This window comes from Phoenix dactylifera, chromosome 6 (genome assembly GCF_051530095.1).
Source record: "Phoenix dactylifera cultivar Ajwa chromosome 6, Ajwa_hap1_PhDact_Kaust_v1.1, whole genome shotgun sequence".
NCBI lineage: Eukaryota > Viridiplantae > Streptophyta > Magnoliopsida > Arecales > Arecaceae > Phoenix > Phoenix dactylifera.
In genome coordinates, this window is record NC_143195.1 from 26,413,292 (window position 1) to 26,434,874 (window position 21,583).

At 36.2% G+C, this 21,583-nt stretch overlaps 2 protein-coding genes and 1 non-coding gene across 3 annotated transcripts; all 3 read left to right on the forward strand.

The window, feature by feature from the left end:
• The first annotated feature begins 562 nt into the window (after window positions 1–562).
• Window positions 563–1,589, forward strand: LOC103703648 (GCN5-related N-acetyltransferase 8-like). Its single transcript, XM_008786573.6, has one exon. It carries the CDS (start codon window positions 666–668, stop codon window positions 1,371–1,373), a length of 708 nt encoding a protein of 235 aa, XP_008784795.1. The 5' UTR covers window positions 563–665; the 3' UTR covers window positions 1,374–1,589.
• Window positions 1,590–11,992: 10,403 nt separating this feature from the next.
• LOC120110960 (small nucleolar RNA snoR109) lies at window positions 11,993–12,087 on the forward strand. Its single transcript, XR_005512079.2, has one exon. It is a non-coding gene; the product is annotated as a small nucleolar RNA snoR109 (small nucleolar RNA).
• Window positions 12,088–14,185: 2,098 nt separating this feature from the next.
• Window positions 14,186–17,486, forward strand: LOC149753374 (uncharacterized). The gene has a single exon (XM_089923734.1). The coding sequence runs from the start codon at window positions 14,988–14,990 to the stop codon at window positions 17,484–17,486; it is 2,499 nt and encodes an 832-aa protein (XP_089779860.1). The 5' UTR covers window positions 14,186–14,987.
• Window positions 17,487–21,583: the final 4,097 nt, after the last annotated feature.

The window sequence follows — 21,583 nt, forward strand, 5'->3', positions numbered from 1 at the left end:
ATTCTTTATAATATTTTGAAAACTTTTTATTAAAATATTTTGAAAGATCAATAATCGGTATATTCCAATAATTGTATATATTTTTTAAACTTCTTTAAAATCACATAAGTCATAATTGTTTTTATTCATATTGCAATTAAAAAGTAATATATTTAATATAGAAAACTTTTAATATTTTATATAGTTTAATTTTTAGTATATTTTTAATTCAAATCAGATTAGATTAGTGATCCAATTCTTAGTTGAATCAAGCTTAATACAAGTTTAATATTTAAATCTTAGACTAGTATTTAGTTACTACAACTTTTGGTTTCTTATTTATTATGACAAATGTTATTTCATGAATATAATTTTTGTTACTAAAAAATTAGTAACACTAATTGAATAGCAAATCTTAGTTTTCGTCAACAAAAATATAATTTTTAGTGATTTAATTTTATTGTCACCAACAACAGTTATAGATTTTTAATTTTATTGGGGATTGACCTCACTCGAGAAGTATTGAGCCCGTTGGATGAGTCAACTCTACCAGCCCACTGGGCCCATTCGAAAGCGATACCTCGCCCCTCGTCACTCTATCCGTTACTCCAACACCCGATCCCTCGAATCCTAGCAGCCGCAGCCGCATCCCAAACTCCTTTCCTCAAAACCCTAGCGGCTTCACCATGTCCTCCTCCTCCGCCGCCGCCTCCGCCGCAACACCGGAGCAACCAGCCGCCGTGTGGGCTCGGATCCGTCTCGCCGACAGCTGGGACGTGCCCCACATCCACCGCCTCATCCGCCAGATGGCAGAGTTCGAGAAGCTGACCCACCTCTTCTCCGCCACCGAGTCCTCCCTGTCCTCCACCCTCTTCCCCTCTCCTCCACCTCCGCCCTTCCACTCCTTCACCGTCCTCATTCTCGAGCTCTCCACGAATCCCTTCTCCCAAGGCGACGAAGAGCCCAAAGACGCGGCGAACCCCTCTCTCTTCCGCCCGATCGTCCGGCGGGTGGAGCTGAAGTCCCCAGTGGAGGACCCGGAGGCAGCGGAGTTCGCGTCGCCGCGCGGCGGAGGGGCGGTGGTGGTGGGGTTCGTGCTGTGCTTCCCTAACTACTCGACGTTCCTGGCGAAGCCGGGGCTGTACGTGGAGGATATATTTGTGAGGGCGGCGTGGCGGCGGAGGGGGTTTGGGCGGATTCTGCTGTCGGCGGTGGCGGCGCAGGCGGCGAAGATGGGCATGGGGCGGGTGGAGTGGTGCGTGCTCGATTGGAACGCGAATGCGATTAGCTTCTACGAGGAGATGGGGGCGGAGGTGCTGCCGCAGTGGCGGATCTGCCGGCTTACTGGAGAGGCCCTTCAGGGTTATGGGGTGGAGGACGGTGACCGGAGTTAGAGTGAGTTTAGTTCCCTCTTTTTTCTCTCTGAATAATTGAATTGTTTCCTTTTTCTTTAAAAAAAAGCACAGAGCAGGAATGGATTTGCCTTTCCTTTTCCTTTCAGTATTCCATGGATTTCTTCCTCATTGTTGAGATTTCTTTGTAGGGTGGAAATGGACCGAATAATATATGATAACATGTGTGCGGGCTCTCCCGATATAAATTTAAATTTATGGATATGGATGGATAACTATTGTTGCTGTGATTCCATTTTAATCTCATAGTAACCATTGGTACGAACGGGAGATCTAACATAAATGTATTAATTGTATTAAGTGATATCTTTGATTTTATGGTCATTAAACTATTTTATGCTCACAAAGTTTAATGGGCTTATATCAATTTTTATATACATACTTTTAGTATCCAATTTATCTGTATTCATTTGAAATAAATAAGCTTATGATTACATTTTCAAAGTATCAAGTTATATATCTATGATAAAACTTCTACTTTGTACCTTTACAATGTTCATTAATAAGTTTAGTATATCTGGTTAAAATTTAATATCTATTCATTAATTTTTTTGTAAAAAATATAGATGACATTGTATCTCGTTTTTTATAAAAATGAGAAAAAGTAGCTTGAGATGATGAAGGAAATTGATGATCAAATATTTACTTTGGTTGATAGGCATATTGGAAGAATATTTTATTTTATTAATTATTAGATTAAAAATAAAAGGAATTTTTGCTTGAGGATTTACTTTGTAAAATAGGTTGACACCAATGATTTGTCTCACTCCTGCCCTCACCCATTATCCATATCGTAGTTCGGATTCTGCCCTCCTAATTCTTAAGATATTCGATGCACACAAGTAGCTGGATTCTCGGATCAATTTGCAAATAGTCATTTGGTTGAAATTAAAAACTAATTATATGGAGAAATAATTTGATGTAATTTGAAACTCCGGCAATCATATGATTCAGTGACGAGTTGACGATGCAAATTTCTCCCTCTATATGAGAGCTCTTCTGGTGCAGAGGTTGTTCTGCTGGCCTAGGTTTTGATTAAGCTTATGGACGCCCTCTTTCTGTTTCCGTTGATCGCCATTGTCTAGGCCTCTCCCATAGAATAACCCGAAAACACCAAAAAAAAAAAAAAAAAAGGGAAAAAGCCTAGCCAGCGTTGGTGTTGGTGGTATTATTCGGAATAGCCTCGCGAGAAAGAAAAACGGGAAAGAAACATCATTAAAGCAGCGAGGAGCCTGAAAGTTGTGGGCTGCGAGAGTGCTCGGGCCCAACCCAGATTGGCCTGGTCCCCTAGCCCAGATAGATCATTCAGCTTAGAAGTTATGCCAAGCACCATGTGAGTGACTGAGATCATGTTTTTCTTGCCAATTGTTTCATGCTAAAGTGTGGCAATATCACATGGGAATATGAATACGACTGCATTTTCTAAATTCTTTATCAACTATAAAACTTGCAAAACTCTATGCATCAATCAATTTATTATACCAAACTATCATCTTATATTTTTTTTTATCAGTTTATCTTTAAAATATTTGATAATTCATAATATAATTTATCTTTATGCAATTAGCATGAGATAATGGAGGGAATTGATTGAAGTTTTATTGTAACAGCAAACACATAAGCTTCGCGCATCCTTCGCACGTAGGTAATTTCTTTAGTTTAGAAAATATATGTTTTCTAAAATATTATTTTTTATTAATTAAATAGTTATTTAGACAATAATATATTTTTATTAATATATAAAATATTTATTTTATTAATAAATATTAGTTTCTAATAAAATATAATTTTGTTAATATATTAATTTATAATTAGATATTATTAATTTTTTAAGAATATCATTAATAAAAAATATTATTACTTTTGGTAATATTATTGATATTAATATTTTTGCTAAATATTATTAGCTTCAATTAATATGTTAAAATATTATTACTTTGTATCAATATTTTTATTAAATAACCCACGTTATGTGCTTGGAAGTTTTTTATTTAGAAAATATAGGACCCCCAATATATTACTTTTTTATTCATTATATAGTTATTAGAATATAATATATTTTTATTTATTTATCTAATATTTATTTTGTTAGAATGCTTTATTAATTTTTAATAAAATATAAATTTATCAATATATTAATATATTAATAAATACGATTAAGTGTATAAGGAATTTATAAATTCAATAGAGGCTAGTTTTGTTGTGAACTCTCTATTCTCCTCGTTATTTATTGCAATATTGTTCATTCTATATCTTTGTTCATTCTCTATCTTCTGTAGAGTTCTTCTGGAGATGAAAGGAAATGAGACTTCCACGGTTAGGAAATTCGGAACTTGATATTGATGGCAGTAAAGCAATATCCCTAGTGTAGGCAATAAAGTGATATCCGTGGCGTAGGAAAGGCTTTGGCAGGTGGGAACTCGATAACGCTGAGCATGTGCACAGTTGACTCGGAAGCTCGTGGCTAGTATGTGGAGCCTACACTTGAGAATAAATCGGCAGTCAAGATTGTATACCTACCGAATGGACGAGGACTCGTTACCTTATGGTCCGCGGAGCTCTCTCTTCATGGTGATATATAGAAGAAAACGCTAGAGCTCTATATCTATTTTTATCCTTCATTTAAAAAAAAATATTAAGAAAAATTAAATATTAAGATTAGCTTGGGTTAGTTATAATGAATTATTTTGCTAATTAAGAGCATACGATAAAATAAAAAAATATATATGAAAAATTGACATTTTATAGCAATTGATCATTAAATTCTGGCTCGTTGGCTTTATGTAACCTTGTTGCCATATAATTTGTATTCTATAATTAGCTATAAAGATAATTATATTTATTTTTTTATGAGAGTTTTGGTAAATTATATGCTTTCATTATTTTTATAGCGGGTGCAAATCATTCTTCTTCTCCTCTTCCATCACTGTTTATTTTTTTTCTATTTTCGGTGAACGAATTGCGCATTGTGTTTGTATCTTCTTCGTTGCTTTGAAATGCGGTGCCCTTCTTGTCTGAAATTTGAAACCCTAGTCTCCTAATAGGGTTTGATATATGATCTTTGGGCAAAAAAGATATTTTTGTTAGGGATTTCTAGGGTTTGATTTCAATCTCAGGTAACATTTAGATCCTCATTTCGATCTTTGAGGTAAAAGAGATCATAATCCATGAAGGATATCGCTTATTAGCTTGGGTTCCCTATGCTCCCTCCGGTGTTGCTTAGCTATTCTCTTTACAAATGCACAGTTTTATTTAGATCCTCTTTTCAAGCATCAGTTGAAATCCGCCAAAATCTGAAATTTATGCGACCAATAAGATAGAGCAGTTTCTCACACATTTAAAATCAAACGATAGTATCTATAGTAATCACTCAAATTAATCAAGAAGATGTAGATCACACGTTTCTTAGACGATACCAAGTATGTTTATCACGATATTATCATCATTAAGAGAGAAGAACTCCAAAATCGAATCCGTCACCTATATAGATGAGAACAGGAGCAACATTTCCCTTCAAAAATAAAACCTTTCGTCTTCAAACCCATAATTAACACCACATTTCCAATTAAACCATGCACAAACCTCAATCCCAAAAATCCGGCCAATTTTCCCCTAAAGAATTTTCTAAGCAGTTGACACCCGCAACTCATCCCATATTCTTAGTCATTCTTGCACTAATATAAACCTAATCAAATAAATAAATCAATCGAATCAAGCACGTTGGTTCAGGCACCATTTCCTAGTTGGTTTGTTGCTAGCAATTAAGTTTGGATACTCATATGCATACTCACATCATATGATTCTAAGCTTAACTAGACCATTCTTTGTAGAAGTACCAACGCAATGACATATCCAAGCCTGATTCGAAAAATAAATGAGCTTTACATTTAAATTCAAATTCGGCCTGAACTCTTTCGGGCCTAGCCCGAAGCCCGACCGGAGGTTGAGTCGGCTCGTTAGGGCTCGGGCCAGCCCGAGCCCATTTCTAACTCTACCCCTAGTGGATGAAAGATGGCCGGATCAAGCATGTTTGTTTAGGCACCATTTTCTAGTTTTGTTGCTAGTGATTCTCATATACATACTCACATCACATGATTCAAAGCTTAACTAGACCATTCTCTCCAGAAGTACAGGTGAGAAAGTGAATATAATATTGAGTTCCTAGGTAGGTGATTAGGTGTGAACATGAGTGATTTTTTTTTTTTTTTTTTGTGAAAAGTACTGGATGAGATTTACCATCTACTACCAAAGCATCCCGCATGCATCTCGAGTCATCTTCCAAGAATCAGGTACCGAATCAAAGAGAAATAACATAATTAACTCTTATAAATATGCAAAACAATTACAAATTGAGCCCAGATACTGGAGATGGCTCGGATGCAGGTTTTGTTGTATAGCAAGCATGCAATTAGTCTTGCCAACAGCATAAGACATCATGCATTACAACTCAAATCAAAACCAAGTCTGATTAGTCGATAATTTAAGAAGGTTCTATAAGTTTATAGCAACTCTTGTGCTTGCTGCTATGGGTCCCAGCTATGTACATGTAAATGTGGCTTTCTTTGCTATGATTGAACAAACTAATAAATGAGAAGTTGCATTCATGGGAAAAGCATCTCGTGTTCCTTGCCTTCCTTAAGAATCAGGTGTTCAATCAAACGAACATTAGCTCTTTTAAACAAAAAATGGGAAATTTTAAGGGCTCGTTTGGTTCGCGGAAAGCATTTTCCTTCCTAAGAATATGATTCCTGAAAGAAGATTCCTAAGAAGAGAATGACTGAGAATGTACTTTTGGTATGTTGGTTAAACATGAAAAAGTGACAGATTTTCAGAATGCTTATGTTTGGTTGACCATCCATTTTCCTATAAAAGTTATATGTAATCCTATTATACTCTTAATAAAAATTAAGTTTTTAATGCCTCTTTAATCTTGAAGGGTATTTTTGGAAAAAAATAAAAATAGAATGATTCCTGCCTCATGGAAAGTAACTTTTTTATGAAATGTGGGAATTATATTCCCACGGAAATACAACTTTTTCATCTCTCTCCTTTAAAAACTCCAACCAAACAAGAGGCATCTCATTACTTTTCCGTTGACCACACTTTTCCTTTTCTTTTTCCGTGAACCAAACGAGCCCTAAAAATCATGTCCTACCCTAGAAGAAAGATGATTTGATCTGATCAAGCTTATGGATTACCCACTGAGCCAAAAAGGGCAAAAGGACATAAAATAACTCCTAAACACCCATCCTTAACTGTAAAAATCCGATGCTGATGATGCCGTTCATTGGCCTCTTGGCAACCATAACGGCTAGGACCTCTATTTCCATGTGAGCTTCCCTGGTGCAACACCAGTTGTAGCCGATCACTGGCCCCCAGTCTTGGAACCGCTCATCCCGAGATAGGGATCAGCTCTCTTCCTCCTTGAACCAGTCTATGCTATTAAGGAGGTTTTCCTTCTATCCCTGTGCGCTGCCAAACTTGGATAGGATAGAGTTCTTCGGAGTGCCTCTGAGATTATTCAGTCTCCCATTGAAATGAGGCACCGATGAACCAGAAAAAGAGCTTACATTACAATGAATTGAGAGAAATCTCAAAGAAAGATTTATTGAATATTCTTGATAGATTAACAAACTGAGTACAACTAGGGATTTTGATAGGAGATATTTTCTAAAACCAATAATTTTTTCTTAATACCTGGAAATACAATTTATCTAAAGAAAATAAAATAAATTTAAATAAAAAGTAGAAAATGGTTTTCTAAACTTTTCTAAATTTCTGACACATCTAGCATAAATTTTTAGAAGACATAAAAATAACAAAATTTGTATAAAAATAAAAGGAACTTGTCCTCAATTTATTAGCTTGTATAATGGCATTTTTATAAATATATGGGTGGTTATCATTACGAATACGTCTTCAATAAATTAACTTTCTTGTTTAACTAGGGTGATTCAAAATCATGAAGGATTAGAAGTTTTATGAGCACCATGGAAGTGGAGATGGTGGCTGTCTAGATTTCTTCCCATCACTGTTGTGAGAATTTTATGAACGTGGTTTAACATTTAGTTGGTTGCCGCAACATATTAATGCTTCAAAAATCTCTCTGTCCCACGCGCCTATGCTACTACTTTCGGAAGTCTCTCTTCTGAATGTGCATACAAATGTGCTTATCTACATAGAAAGAACATACAAATATCTTTTTAATAATTTTATATTTTTTTACCAAGGTTTTTTTTAATACAACGACGACTCACACAGATTAAGCATGAGTACAACCAATAAAGTCAGAAAAGAAAAGTTGACGGAGAGGAGGAGCAACAAACTCATGAGTCTCCCAAAGGATCTCTTCCGAATTATGTACAGCATAGGAGGAGACCCAGTCAGCAATACTGTTCGCCTTTTGATAAATATAAGTGGTCCGAAAGTAGCCAAACTATCTGCGAGCCCGCGTATGTCCCGAAGTAGCGGGTGGCGGTCATTGTTGCTGTGCTAGCTTTGAATCTACTTAATCACCAAGATAGATGCTGTCCGCGTCTAGAACCAGCCTCACGTAAATGATGCCCTTCCATGCCGCTCCTTTTAGATAATGCTAAGGTCTCATTGTTAAAGGTTAACATATTCATACGGAGAATGCCTATCATGTGACAACTATGCCCATTAGTCTGATTAAATTTTCCAGGTTCTCTAACTATAAAACTTGCAAAACTACATGCATTAATAAATTTATTATACAATGTTAGCATCTTATATCTTTTTCTGTCAAATTATCTTTAAAATATTTTATAAATTATATTGTATTTTTTCTTTATAGAATTGTCTTGAGATAATGGAGAAAATTGATCGCTGAACATTTTGGTTGTTCCTCTCTTTGTTCCCTTAGTCCATCAAGGACCGTCGGTAGAACCCACTGGAGATTTGACTTCATGCTTTATCTTCTGAATTAGGATGTTCCTTGCACCTTTTGCCCACATCTTGAATCCATGGAGTGGTCGACCTGAACCAAAAAGAAAATCTTCATAAGAGTTATTTCATTTTTTATATTATATTGCTGATTAAATTATCTTTGGATGCAATCACATTTGTCATGATTGATATAGAAGATAAAAGAAATAAAATCTTTTTATTCCAATAGTCATCCTTCACCCCTCTGTCTTTCTTCTACGGAAGGAAGAACTAAACAGAGGATCAGCCAAAATAATTTGGTAAGACATGAAACTAGAGCCAAGAACCCAAGAAAAAAAAAGTTAAATAAAAAAATTAGTCATCACAAATAGCGTGTTGAAGTATTATGGTCTTGAAAAGTTTAACCATTCTAAAAGGAAACAAGTATTAAATATCTCGGTTCTGAGCCCCATGATTCTACTAAAGAATTTAACAATTAGAAGATCACCTGAATTTTGATCCAAACCTCTCTTCCGAGTGGTGTTTGAAGGTCAATCATAAGGAGATACCGGATTAGGACATTAAGAAAACATATCAGCAATGATCATATCAAATATCCGGCGGCTTTCGATAATCATCTCCAGGAAGGTGGCAGAAAAGAGGGGCTCGAAGAAAGAAGCAAAGTATCATTGTCGAAGATCCATCTTTCTTTCTTTTTATAAATGTTAAAATATGAGAATAATGGATGGAAGCTCAATAGTACCATGGGCATTAAAATATCGGTTCTAAGCCTTAGCACGAGTGGTGGACGTTGCAACGAAGTCTCGCACCTTCAGCCAAGACCATAGAGAATGGAGAACCAAAGGGCAGATGAAAGGAGTGATGACATTGCAACGGTTCAATATGTTAGAATTTGGTGGATCAAACATTTTAAAAATGGAAGGGAAGAGGGAGGCACCCTTCTACCAATAGCAAGCCTGAAACCACTCTCGTACCTCCATGCAGCATGCTTTATGTGTGTAAAGAAGGCAAGCAACTATTAGGCTTGCCACATTACATCAAAAGGGGTATTTGAGCTACAACCAATCTTGAAATAGTTGTTCAAGCTTGTCTTTTTTTTAAAAAAATTGAGTGAGTTTGCTAACGAGTTGAGCTTGAGTACTTGTAATTATTATTAGTCTTGCTTAATAGTAAGTTGTTTGATAGTAAGTTATTAAGTTGCTTATGGCGGGTTAGTTGACCTTATTCACTACCAGAAAACACGCGTATAGTGACGGAAAACTAATGACGGCCCGTTATCAGTCACTATTTGTGACGGATTAGTGACAGATAGAAATTTGGTCACCGTGGTGTGAACTTAGTGACAGACCGGTCATAGAATACGTAGGTAGGATTGACGCCAAAACTTAGCGACCACCGTAGTGACGGGGTATCTGTCACAAAACTAGTAACCGAAATTGCAACCAGACAATAACAAATTCAGCCGTCACAAAAATTGTAACCCAAGTGTTTATAAATTTTTAAAAGATTATTTTTGGTAGTGACGGGATACTGACAGAAATTTCCGTCACCAAATTTAATTTTTAATTTCAAAAATATTAAAAATATTATTTTTGATAATTATAAATTAAAAAAATTGTAAAACAAGGGAAATCCAAAATGAAACTAAGGGTGCCCGCCGCCCCGCCCAAATTTTTTCGATAGCCCAAAACCCAATCGTTCTCCAGAAAACCCAAATCCCTTCTTTTCATTTCCAAATTCCATGGCGTCGGCCACAAAGGATGACCCATTTGCACCCCTAGTGATTAATGGCAGTAAACTGTTTGGAATGCTACGCCAAGGCTGAAAGCGGGTCGGATTTGATCCGACCGTATCCATTTCCGTATTTGATTTGGGTTGGATTCGAATATTGTTTTCTTCATCCGATGGCGGATTCAGATAGTTAGGTCAAATCGGGTCCTCTAGGATTTAGAATCCAGATGATGGATCCATCAGTAATCCTATCTATGAGTCCATGACCCACCGCGGCATCGCCTCAGGCCCAATAGCTAGAACAAATCCCGCGCCCGCAATCCATTTCGTCTTCGGTTCTTCATTTTTCCTCCCTGAGTTCGTCCATATCTTCGTCCCTCTTTCCTCCCTGAGTTCGTCCATTTCGGCTTTGGAGGCGATATTTGTGAGGTGGTCGATGGCTAGGGGTGGTAAAATATGACCTGACCCGCCAACACGATCCGTGTTCGACCCGCCAACACGATCCGTGTTCGACCCGCCATAAACAGGTTTGTGTTTGGCCTAAATAGCTTCAAGTCGTAAACAGGTTGACCCGTTTAACCTATTTATTAATTAGGTTATATATATATTTTAGATGTCTGACCCGTTTAACCCGTATAACTTGTTTAACTATTGGGCTGATAAAAAATAAGGGCTACAACCCATGAGGCCTAGGGCCGGCCCAACTCCCCGCCGCATCGCCCTCGGCCTCAGTCCGCAATTTTGTCTTAGGGTTAGGGTTTGTCCAATGGCGCCGCCCGAGCTCTCTTCCCTCACCCTCCGTTTGGGATTTTTGGGGAGAAAAAAAAAAAGAAAGAAAAACTTTAATGAGGAGGGAAAGAAAAGAAAGGAATAGAATAGACTTTCTTCTTCTCTTGTTTGAGAGTTTTAGAATGAAAGAAAAAGTACTTTCGTTCCTCTTATTTGGGAATTTGGAGAGAAAAGAAAAGAAAGCATATCTTTTTAACACATTTACTAAAATATCTTTATTATAAAAGGTTCATGCTTATGAGTAGAGGTGCAAATGGATCGGATCAGACCGGATCATGAGTGACCCCGACTTAACCTGGATTCTTGTTCGGGTCCTAATTTTAGACCCAGACCCAACCCACTAGAAAATCAGGTCAGGTCGGGTCGGGTTGGGTCCATGGCCCTAGGATATATTTATCCTTTTAATTTGGTACTTTTTTAATTTAAAAATAAAATAAATATTATAAAAAATTTATTTCTAAATTCTTCTACTTATAGAAGAAAAAAAAAGAAAAGAATTAGAGCCCAAAATTTTTCCTTCTATTCTTTTCTTTTCTTTTTCTTTCCCTCCACTAAAAAACTCCGAAACATCCTTTCCATTCCATTCTCCTCAGTGTCCCTCTCCCCTCTCCTCTCCTCCGGATACTTCACCTTCCGAGCTCTTTTCTTTACCTGTCCTCTCCTCCGCCTCCGGCCTCTCCTCCCCTTTGCCGGCTACTTCTGCCTCCCCGTCGACGGCGACTGCGGCGGTTATCGTCATCGAGCCCCCCCGATTGGCCGATCCCAGTCTCACCCGGGACGAGATCATCGACGGCTACATCAAGACCCTCGCTCAGGTCCTTGGAAGGTCAGCGTTCTCCCTTCTCCGCCTCCCTTTCACTCCCGCTTCTCTGTATGCTTAATTGTTTCATTGGTGGAGCTTATTGATGGAATATGTGAACCTTATTGTTTTGTTGTATGCTTTATTGGTCGCGTTCTCTATGATGTTGAATTTTGTCCTCAAGGTCTCTCTCTCTCTCTCTCTCTCTCTCTCTCTTTCAGTATAGAGCTTATCCCTTCTTTTCCCTCTTGATTTTTGGGTTTTTCTTCGTTTTCTCCTGATATTATGTGGTAGATTTTATCATGGTGGTTAGGATTTGCGCTACATGTACCAAGGTTAGGGTTTTGGGTTGCCCTGGTCTTGAAGTTTCCGGATCTGGCTGTAGCTATATGGATAAAGAGAAGAGGGAAGAAAACTGGTCGGCTTGCTCTCCTTATTGTTGGCAACCCGCTTACCAAGCTTCCCACATTAATTTGTTCTTAAAATGTAGCTTCCTATTTTATTCTTTTTTATTTTTTGTGAGAAGGGCAGAAGAAGGAGATGGTGCATGTGTTAGCCATTTTTAGAGGACCTTCTCACACATCAAGAGCTATCTATTTTCTTTGATTTTTTAATGTTTTTATTAATTTTTCAAAGTGATGATATCTTGGCCACTATCCAGGCAAGCTGCTTTTTAATTGCTGCAGATTGTGTCATCAATGCCTACATCTGAGTCTTATTTTCTTTTAATCTGTCGCTCTATTGTTCCATGCTGTTCTCTATAATCTCTCTAATTACTTTTTTGGTTGTGTATTGCTATGAAACTTTTTGGCCCTCCTATGTTTTGGACTTCACACCTAAGTGCAACCAGTTTGATCTGGGATTATGGCTGATATGCCACCCAAACAATAATGGATATTTTTCAGCTGTTAATTTATGTCTCCAGAAAATCAATGGTAACTTAACATATTCAATTTTACCATCAAATTAGAATGAGGTTGCAGAGCTTAATTACTGTAGAAAGAGCTTTATAAAGATTTTAAGTAGGTGATAGATATGTCTTTACCCTGTTGCTGATCATCATAAAGATTGAAAACATATGGTCCTGGTATTTTGGATTGGGCTTTCATTCTCAGGATCGAAACGACACAAAGTCTTGTACTGTAGCAAATTCTTGTATTTTGGATTGAACAGCCTCATTACTTGCAGCTTTCGAAGCGGCAATTTCTTCTAGGCGCTTCCATACAACTTCACGTTTTGACTTAATCTCCTTTTCTTTAGATTCATCTTCTTCAAACTTCTTCAAGCACTCCGTGAATAGCCCAGGATCATGATCAGAAAATATCTTACGAACATTTAGTGTGAGGCTCTGAACAGCTTGGTTCCAGTGAGACTTTGTATTTCTCTCCAAAGCAGGAAAGATAATTGGTAAAATCGCCTTGGAGTTTTGTTTGATTAAGTTTTCAAAATGATCATCGTTCCATAAAAATAACGCTCTCTCTGCAACCTGCAAAAGGACCACAAGAAACTTCCTGCATAATTTTCTGAACAAGCTATTTGCGAGGAAACAAGTAAAGCACATCATCAGGGTCCCCAAAAATATGTTCAAATGCATGTCACATGAAAATTTTAATTTTTAAATGAAAGATAGGATATATGAATATCCATGCATTTCGAATTTCAAGCAGTGCCGGCCCGAGCCCTAGGCGATCGAGGCGGTCGCCTAGGGCCTCGGACCAAAGGAAGGCCTCCGGCCTCCGCCTCTGGGAGAGCTCCTCGCCTCCTCCTCCAGGCTCCAGCGACCAGTGGGCAGCGACCAACGGTCCGCAACCGGCATCCAGGCCAACGGCAACGGGTACGGGACAAGACATTTCTTCTCCAGCTGCCCAAGCCCTAGCATGCCGTAGCCAACTAGCCCGTCTTCTCCATCCAACCATCCGCCTGGCACAGTCGCACCGGCACGCCACCGTCTTCAGTCTTCTTACTTCTTAAATGTTAGCCCGTAGCCACCGTCTTCTTCCTCTTCCTTCCCGGCTTCCCGTAACCCCGTTCCTCGAATCTCGAATCTCGATAACTCGGTTCTTGAGAGTTGAGACTTGACGCCGGCGTCTCTTCTCCAGGTCTCCTTCTCGTTCTCGGCCCTCCGCGGCTCCGCCTCCGCAGTCCGTCCTCGGTCCTCTCTGGCTTCTCCAGCTCCTTCCCCTGTTTCCGCGGTGAGTTCTCCTTCCCCTGTTTCCGCGGTGAGACTTGCAATTCTAGCTTTGAAGATGGAAGTAGAATGGGTTTCACTGTTTCAGAAACTATCTTTTTAATCTATTGCCGTGATTTGCATGATATCTAAAGCCAAAATGGCCTTTTCTTCGCAACAATGGAACCTCAGGATGGAGGGTTTTCAACTGTTTCTTTCCACCTATTTTATAACTGTTTACTGTGTAATATTATTATTACATTCTGTAAGAAAACCATTAAACTCTATGCATCTATCTTTTCCATCTTAGATAAATATTCACATGCTTCGATCTTCCTATGTTCATTTGTTTCAATGAACTGAAACTTGACTGATGTGAATTTTTTGCCTCCTTGCACAAGCATGTGTATTGCCAACATTGTTTGATAATTGATTTATCTAAGTTGTTTATTTGCAGTCATAACCATTGCAGACAATAAATTGTAGTCAGAATTTTCTTTTGAAAAAAAAAACACACTAATTGTTAGATTAAATAAGATATTATTTTAAAAACTCCTTCTGAGGCCTTAAACTACCACAAGGAATCATGGGCAGCGATCTCCCTACCACCTATCAAAAAGAACTCACTCAATGGTTAATCTGATAGGCCAAGGTCTACTTTTTTCATTTTTTCCCTGTTTCTGATAGTTGTGCAGGAGCCAGGAGGAAGAGAGAATAGAATTATAGAAATTATTTATTTCATTTTATGGTGAATGAAGAGATAACCTATTTTTAGTGTTACAATTAATGATGTAAAAACTACAATTAACATTCTTAAACTTAATGTCATGATATACTCTCTGTTACAGTCTTACATAGCTCCATTTTGCACCCATTTCCACTTTACTATTTATATTTCAATCATTCAATGCTATCAAAAATTTTATTGTCGGATTCTTGAAAATATATTTTATGTCTATTCTTAAAAATTGATAATAGTTTTTCATGTCTAGGGTCTCCATTAAAATTGAGTTCGGCACCGCTTGTTGGGATTTGAGTTCGTCGTCGAGTCCGGCACCGCTTGTTGGGACTTGAGTTCGTCGTCGAGTCCGACACCGCTTCTATTGGCATTTCGGGTTTTATCATTTTCAACTCTATTCTATTTTGATTTGTTTGTAGTGATTGTCTTAATTGTTTGGTTTGATAATATTATTTTTGGATTCAAATGTCTAATAGAAAATTTGAATGTGGGTATGAAAAACTCAAAAAGAAAAGAAAAATCGAAAAACTCATTCAATCTCAAAAAGGTGCTTTAGATAGATTTATTGTCACAAATAAACAAAACACTACATCAAGTTCAACTCAAAACGAAATAGAGTTAGAAGATGATATAAAAAGAACGAAACAAAATGAGATTGACAACCAAACAATATCTAGTGAAGAACACAATAAGAAATTAGATGAAGATAGGATAAATAAGGATAGTGTAGAGTTTAATGAAACTAGTTCTATTTCTATAAATATATATGATCCTGGTCAATGGAAAAATATTGATACAAAGTTGAGAGATCTATTAGTAGAAAGAGGTCCAATTAGAGATTATGATCTTCATTTTCCTAGGGATGAAAATAATAGACACTTTTCTACTATACATTACATTCGTAAGTTACCTAATGGCGAAAAATATGATAGAAGATGGTTAGTGTATTCAAAGGATTTGGATAGGGTATATTGTTTTTGTTGTAAATTATTTGATTCAAAGTCTAGCACGAGTCAATTAGTCAATGAAGGAAGTAGGGATTGGAAAAATCTAGGTATCAAGCTTAAAAGTCATGAAACAACTAATGAGCATATCATTAGCATGAATAGGTGGATTGATATAGAAGTGAGATTGATAAAAAATAAGACAATTGATAAAAGTCTCCAAGAACAAATAAACCAAGAGAAGGATCATTGGAAAAAAGTTTTATTGAGAATTATTGCTATTGTAAAAAATCTTGTAAAAAATAATTTAGCATTTCGAGGAAAGAATGAAAAGATCTATCAAAGCAATAACGGAAATTTTCTAAGTTTTATTGAAACGATTGCAGAATTTGATCCAGTAATGCAAGAACATGTTCGACGCATTCAACATGGTGAAATTCACAATCATTATTTAGGTCATAATATTCAAAATGAATTGATTCAAATATTAGCGTCTGAAATTAAAGCTATAATAATTAAAAAGATTAAAGAAGCAAAATACTTTTCTGTAATACTTGATTGCACTCCTGATGCAAGCCATCAGGAACAAATGACCCTAGTTTTAAGATGTGTAGATACTTCAACAAGTCCAGTAAAAGTAGAAGAATATTTTTTAGAATTTTTAGAAGTAGATGATACCTCTGGAAAGGGCCTTTTTAATGAACTTATAAATATAATAGAAAAACATAAACTTGAGGTTAATGATATAAGAGGACAAGGGTATGACAATGGATCTAATATGAAAGGAAAACATCAAGGTGTACAAAAAAGATTATTAGATATAAATCCTAGAGCATTTTACACACCATGTGGATGTCATAACTTGAATTTAGTATTATGTGATACTGCTAACTCATGTCCTAAGGCTATATCTTTTTTTGGAGTAATACAACGAATTTATACCTTATTTTCTTCTTCTACAAAACGATGGAAAATTTTACAAGATAATGTATCTACATTAACTCTTAAACCTTTATCACAAACACGTTGGGAAAGTCGTATTGAAAGTGTCAAAGCAATTAAACATCAAGCTCCTAAAATAAGAGATGCCTTAATTCAATTAGCGGAAACTAGTGAAGATCCTAAAATAAAGAGTGAAGCCATATGTTTAGCTACATATGAGATTGAAAATTTTGAATTCTTATTAGGCATGAATATTTGGTACGATATATTGTTTGCTGTTAACTCAGTTAGTAAGAATTTACAATCTGAAGACATGCATATTGATGTTGCTATAGATCAATTAAAAGGTCTTCTTTCTTATTTAAAAAGTTATAGAGAAAATGGATTTATGAATGCTTTGAATTCATCTAAAGAAATTGCAAATGAAATGGAAATAGAACCTACATTTCGTGAAAAACGTGTGATCCGTAGAAAAAAACAATTTGATGAAAATACTGATGATGAGACAATAAGATCAGCTGAAGAATCTTTTAGAATTGATTACTTTTTATATGTAATAGATCAAGCTATTTCTTCAATTCAAAGTAGGTTTGAACAATTCACCATATATGAAGATTTTTTTGGTTTTTTGTTTAATTTTAGAAAGTTAAAATCTTTGAATGAAGAGAATTTGAAAAGGTGTTGTCTTAATCTTGAAAACTATTTAAAGCATGGTGAATATTCTGATATTGATGGTCTTGATCTATTTTCAGAGTTAAACGTTTTAAAAGAAATTTTACAAATAGAAACTTGTACCCCTATTGATACTTTAAGTTTTATTAAAAAAACAGATTCTTTTCCAAATGCATGCATTGCTTACAGAATATTGTTAACAATACCTGTAACAGTTGCTTCTGCTGAAAGAAGTTTTTCAAAATTAAAGTTGATAAAATCTTATTTGCGGTCAACTATGTCACAAGAAAGATTAAATGGATTAGCTATATTATCGATTGAAAATAGTATTTTAATGAATCTTGAGTACAAAAGTTTGATTAGCAATTTTGCATCTCAAAAAGCTAGACGGATTATTTTTAAATAAATTTTTAAAGTATTTTGCACTTATTAAAATTTATTATTATTATTATTATTATTATTATTTAAAAAAAAGGCCTCTCTTAGAAAGTTCGCCTTAGGCCTCCAAATGCATTGGGCCGCCCCTGATTTCAAGTAGCCATGTAAAAGCTTGTTCACCTTTATCACCATAAGCATTAATTTTCTTAGTAAATTACAAGTTCTCAACAAAACTCACAATATATTTTATCATTCTTATTTATCTCAAAGCAGTAGTATGAATCATGAAACTTCATCAGCTTCCAATAGGCAATCAAAAATAGAAAGTGCAATTCCATATATACTCATACTTGATAGTGATAGATTTGTTACCCTGGTTAACTTATTAGTGTCACACATCTTGATATTGGTGCTAGAAATGATACCAGTAGGAATTTTCTGGGTTTTCCTCAATGAAATGGACAATTATTCCATCTCCTAAAAACAAATCTAAAAGTATCTGGTGTCTGAAGTTCTCTATTAGTCCTTTTGCTAACCAAAATCCTCAAATATACTGGGACAACTCATTGTTGCTTACTGGGTAACAAGGACCAGGGTTTCATAGTATGTATTAGTCTTTATTAACATCTTGTAAGGACTGAATCTGCTTTTAGTATTGGTGGCGGGTACTTGATAAGTATCGTAGTGCACTTAAATTGAATATTGCCGAGGCCTTGATTTGTACTCAAGATTGGGTGTTGGAAAAGAAAGGTATATGTTTTATTAATTATATTTCTATTATTTTTTGAATAAATTTATTATTAATTATTGCAATATTTCAATGTAGATGTTGAGGATGCCGAGTTAGATGAGATTGTAGAAGATGTCATAAACTCAAGTTTCTACAATGAAACTCAATCAACTCAATGCTCGGCCAATGTTGAATCCAATTCATAGTGAGATGAATCATGATCATGGGATACTCCCTTTTGGTTTTGGTTTAAATATGGATGTTGTTATAGTTTGGGACTTTTTTTAGTTTTGCTTTGACTATGGATGTTGTCATTGGTTATTGTAATTTCGGTTAATAATTTCAGATTCTCAGGTATGCCCTCATCTAATGTCACTCTTAACTTTTGCTCATGTTTTTATATTTCTGTAAGTAACTATGAACTGAATTGTAGTGCTTTCTTTTCAACTTCAGATGGGATATACTTTGCTAAAGGAAACAGGTTAAAGGAAACAAAAAGGGGCAATGCTCTCTCTCTCTCTCTCTGTGTGTTTTTTTTTGCCCCTCTGATGAATGGAATGAAACAGGTTAAACAAAACAACAAGGGGCAATGCAAAAGCAAAGGGTCAAAGCATACTGCTGGCTTTCTATCTAAACAAGTACAAGTTCTTGTTCCGACTCCTTCCCGGTTGACAGAGTTGAAGTCATTTATGTCAGTCCATTGGAATCATATACTGACTACATTTATATATGTCTGTTGTATTCTGGAAAGAGAGATGTTGAATGAAAAGCTTTCAGCAGAACACTTCCATTGTTTTGTTTATACATATGACTGGATGAGGCTCTAGCTTGTATTTTTTTTTTATTATGAGCCAATCAATGTACCAAATGTACCAGATTATTAGAATGTGATCAGTGACCAAATTTGGTTACTGAATTGTTTACCAAGTATTGTGACGAGTTAACATAAACTTAGTGACAAAATTTTGGTTTATAAAAATTGATTTTGCTTAGTGAGTCAGTGACGGAATTAGTGACAATATTTGTGACCATGTCTGTGACGACTAAATCTGTCACTGAAGGTTGTGACAAATCAATGACCAAATTTGTGATCGAATTCTGTGACAAAATCAGTAACCAAGTTACCTTCGTCACTAACTCAATGACTGGTTAATGACGGAAAATACGTAATTTTTTAAATATTTAATTCTTGGATTTGTAATGGCTTAGTGACGGTGGTTCTGTCACGGAGTTTAGTGACAGGAATCGCTGCCGTTATTGAAAATTTAGTGACGTGTGTTTTTGTAATCAATTTCGTGATGAGAGCTCTGGTCATAAATTCCATATTAGTAACCGGAAACACAGTATAGTCACTATACGCGTGTTTTCTGGTAGTGATTGCATGTTCAATTTGAGTCTCTGGACAGGAGAATCGTGTGAGATGAAATGAAGAGAGGAACCACAAATGCCATCTACTCTCAAAATACTGGACAAAAGCTTCAATTGTGGCACTTGGAGTGCCGAAAATAGATGTCATGTGAGAAAATTATAGCTTACGCAAGTTGAGTTTTGTGATCTTGCCGGGATGTAATGAGTATTACTCTCGAAACTTGTCTAGATCTTCCTCGATGACCAAATTGATCCATGATGGGTCAAATGTTTTTCTTGAACCAAATCATAGTTGTTCATGTATTGTGTAAAGACTGTGATTGAAAATGACTCGTGCAATGTATGAGATGATAGGTTGCATTCTACCACATGGGCCTTCTCAATTACGACCACAATATAATATATGGAAGATTGTTTGAAAGAGTACCGCTCCAGTTCAGCCATGAATTTGGGAGCACCATAAATTTGAGTTTCTTAGGGACTTTATCGAACATGCCGGTTCGGAATCTAAAACGAATCAACGAATAGTAGCGGAAGAAAAAATTAGATAAAAAAATAAATTTATTAAAAAAAAAAGGCCGAAACAATTGAGTTTGGATCTTCTTTTACAGAAACTTCACGTTTCTCTAAGACGTCTTTCTCTCTCTACTCCCATTGAACCTCTGACCATATTCTAATGGCACGTCTACACAAACAATCCAAAGCTTGGGCTAGCAGTTAAATATACATTGAAAGCGCGTCGTTCTGCATGGTAATAATTTTTTAATAAAAAGATGACTTTCTCTTCCCTCCTAGCTTTTTCTTCCACTACCTCTTTCTTGTTTTTTTTTTTTTTGTACTTATTCTAGATCCTGGACCGATATGTTTGATCTACACCAACTAATTTACCGTGCTACAATATATTGCTCTAGCTTGGCTTGTTATATAGAAAAGATAATCAAGTTTCTGTTGAGTATTGGTACCGATATTTAAGATTAGATCTATTCTGATTCTAAATTAGGTTCCTGGAATGAGATTATTGTCGAGTTGAATCTATTTTTTATTTATATTTACAAATTGAGAATGTAAATTGAGAATTTACATTCTTCTTCTTCTTCTTCCTTTTTTTTTTTTTATTTAAGAGAGAGAGAGAGGTGTGGGCCGGTGGTGGGGAGGGGAGAGCTGATTTATTTATCAGTCCTTTGACCTTTGGCTCTTTCTAAGGCCGAAAGCAAGTCTAAATTAATGAGGAGCCGCTTAGTTCAATCATGGTCTCGGAGTGGAAAATTTTATATCCTTATCCAACAAAGCTTGCGTTCGCTATTCACGTGTTACTCTCCCTGGTCTTTTCTATTATAACCAGAAGGTTCCAGCTCGAATACTGAAGCCTTTGTTTATCTCTCTAATAAGACTTTGATGAGTTAACATAAGGTATTCCATTGCTCAATAGATAGAGGATTTCAACGACATTATAGTCAATAAAATTAATATTGGAAAAGAGAGATTAACGTGCTCGGGGCCGAGAGAATTCCCATCCAAGACAACACCGACAAATTACTGGCTGCAAGAGCTTATCCGATCACCATGGCATCAGTTCACACTACTCAAGATTCCTCAAGTGTTTCTGGCTCGAATGCTGAAGGCTAAGGAAATAGTTGACTGTTCGGATGGAAGTCTTTCTTTATCTCTCTAATAATGCTTTAATGACTTAACACAAAAGACCCTTTCTTCCACGGTAATCACATTTTTGGCATGGCCGGTGGTACTGGTGAATGAAGAAACTGAATTTAAGACGTCTCGCTGAAGGTAATGGGCAACTTGAAATTTTGATGAGGTCCCGAAGCATCTCCTTATACAAATATGTTTAGCTAAGCTAATTTTTTTTCTTGAATTTGAAAATAAAAATATAAAACAAAAGCATCACTACAAGAAACTTGGACATTAGCGATGCGTTTTTTGGCTATTAGCGACGCTTATAAGCGTCAGTAGAAACCATCCCGACGCTTTACAAAGCGTCGGTAAAGCGTCGCCTATGCTACAGTGAAAAA

Excerpts from the sequence above, each read along its gene's own strand:
- LOC103703648 (XM_008786573.6), top strand. The coding sequence starts at position 666 with ATGTCCTCCTCCTCCGCCGCCGCCTCCGCCGCAACACCGGAGCAACCA.
- LOC149753374 (XM_089923734.1), top strand. The coding sequence starts at position 14,988 with ATGTCTAATAGAAAATTTGAATGTGGGTATGAAAAACTCAAAAAGAAA.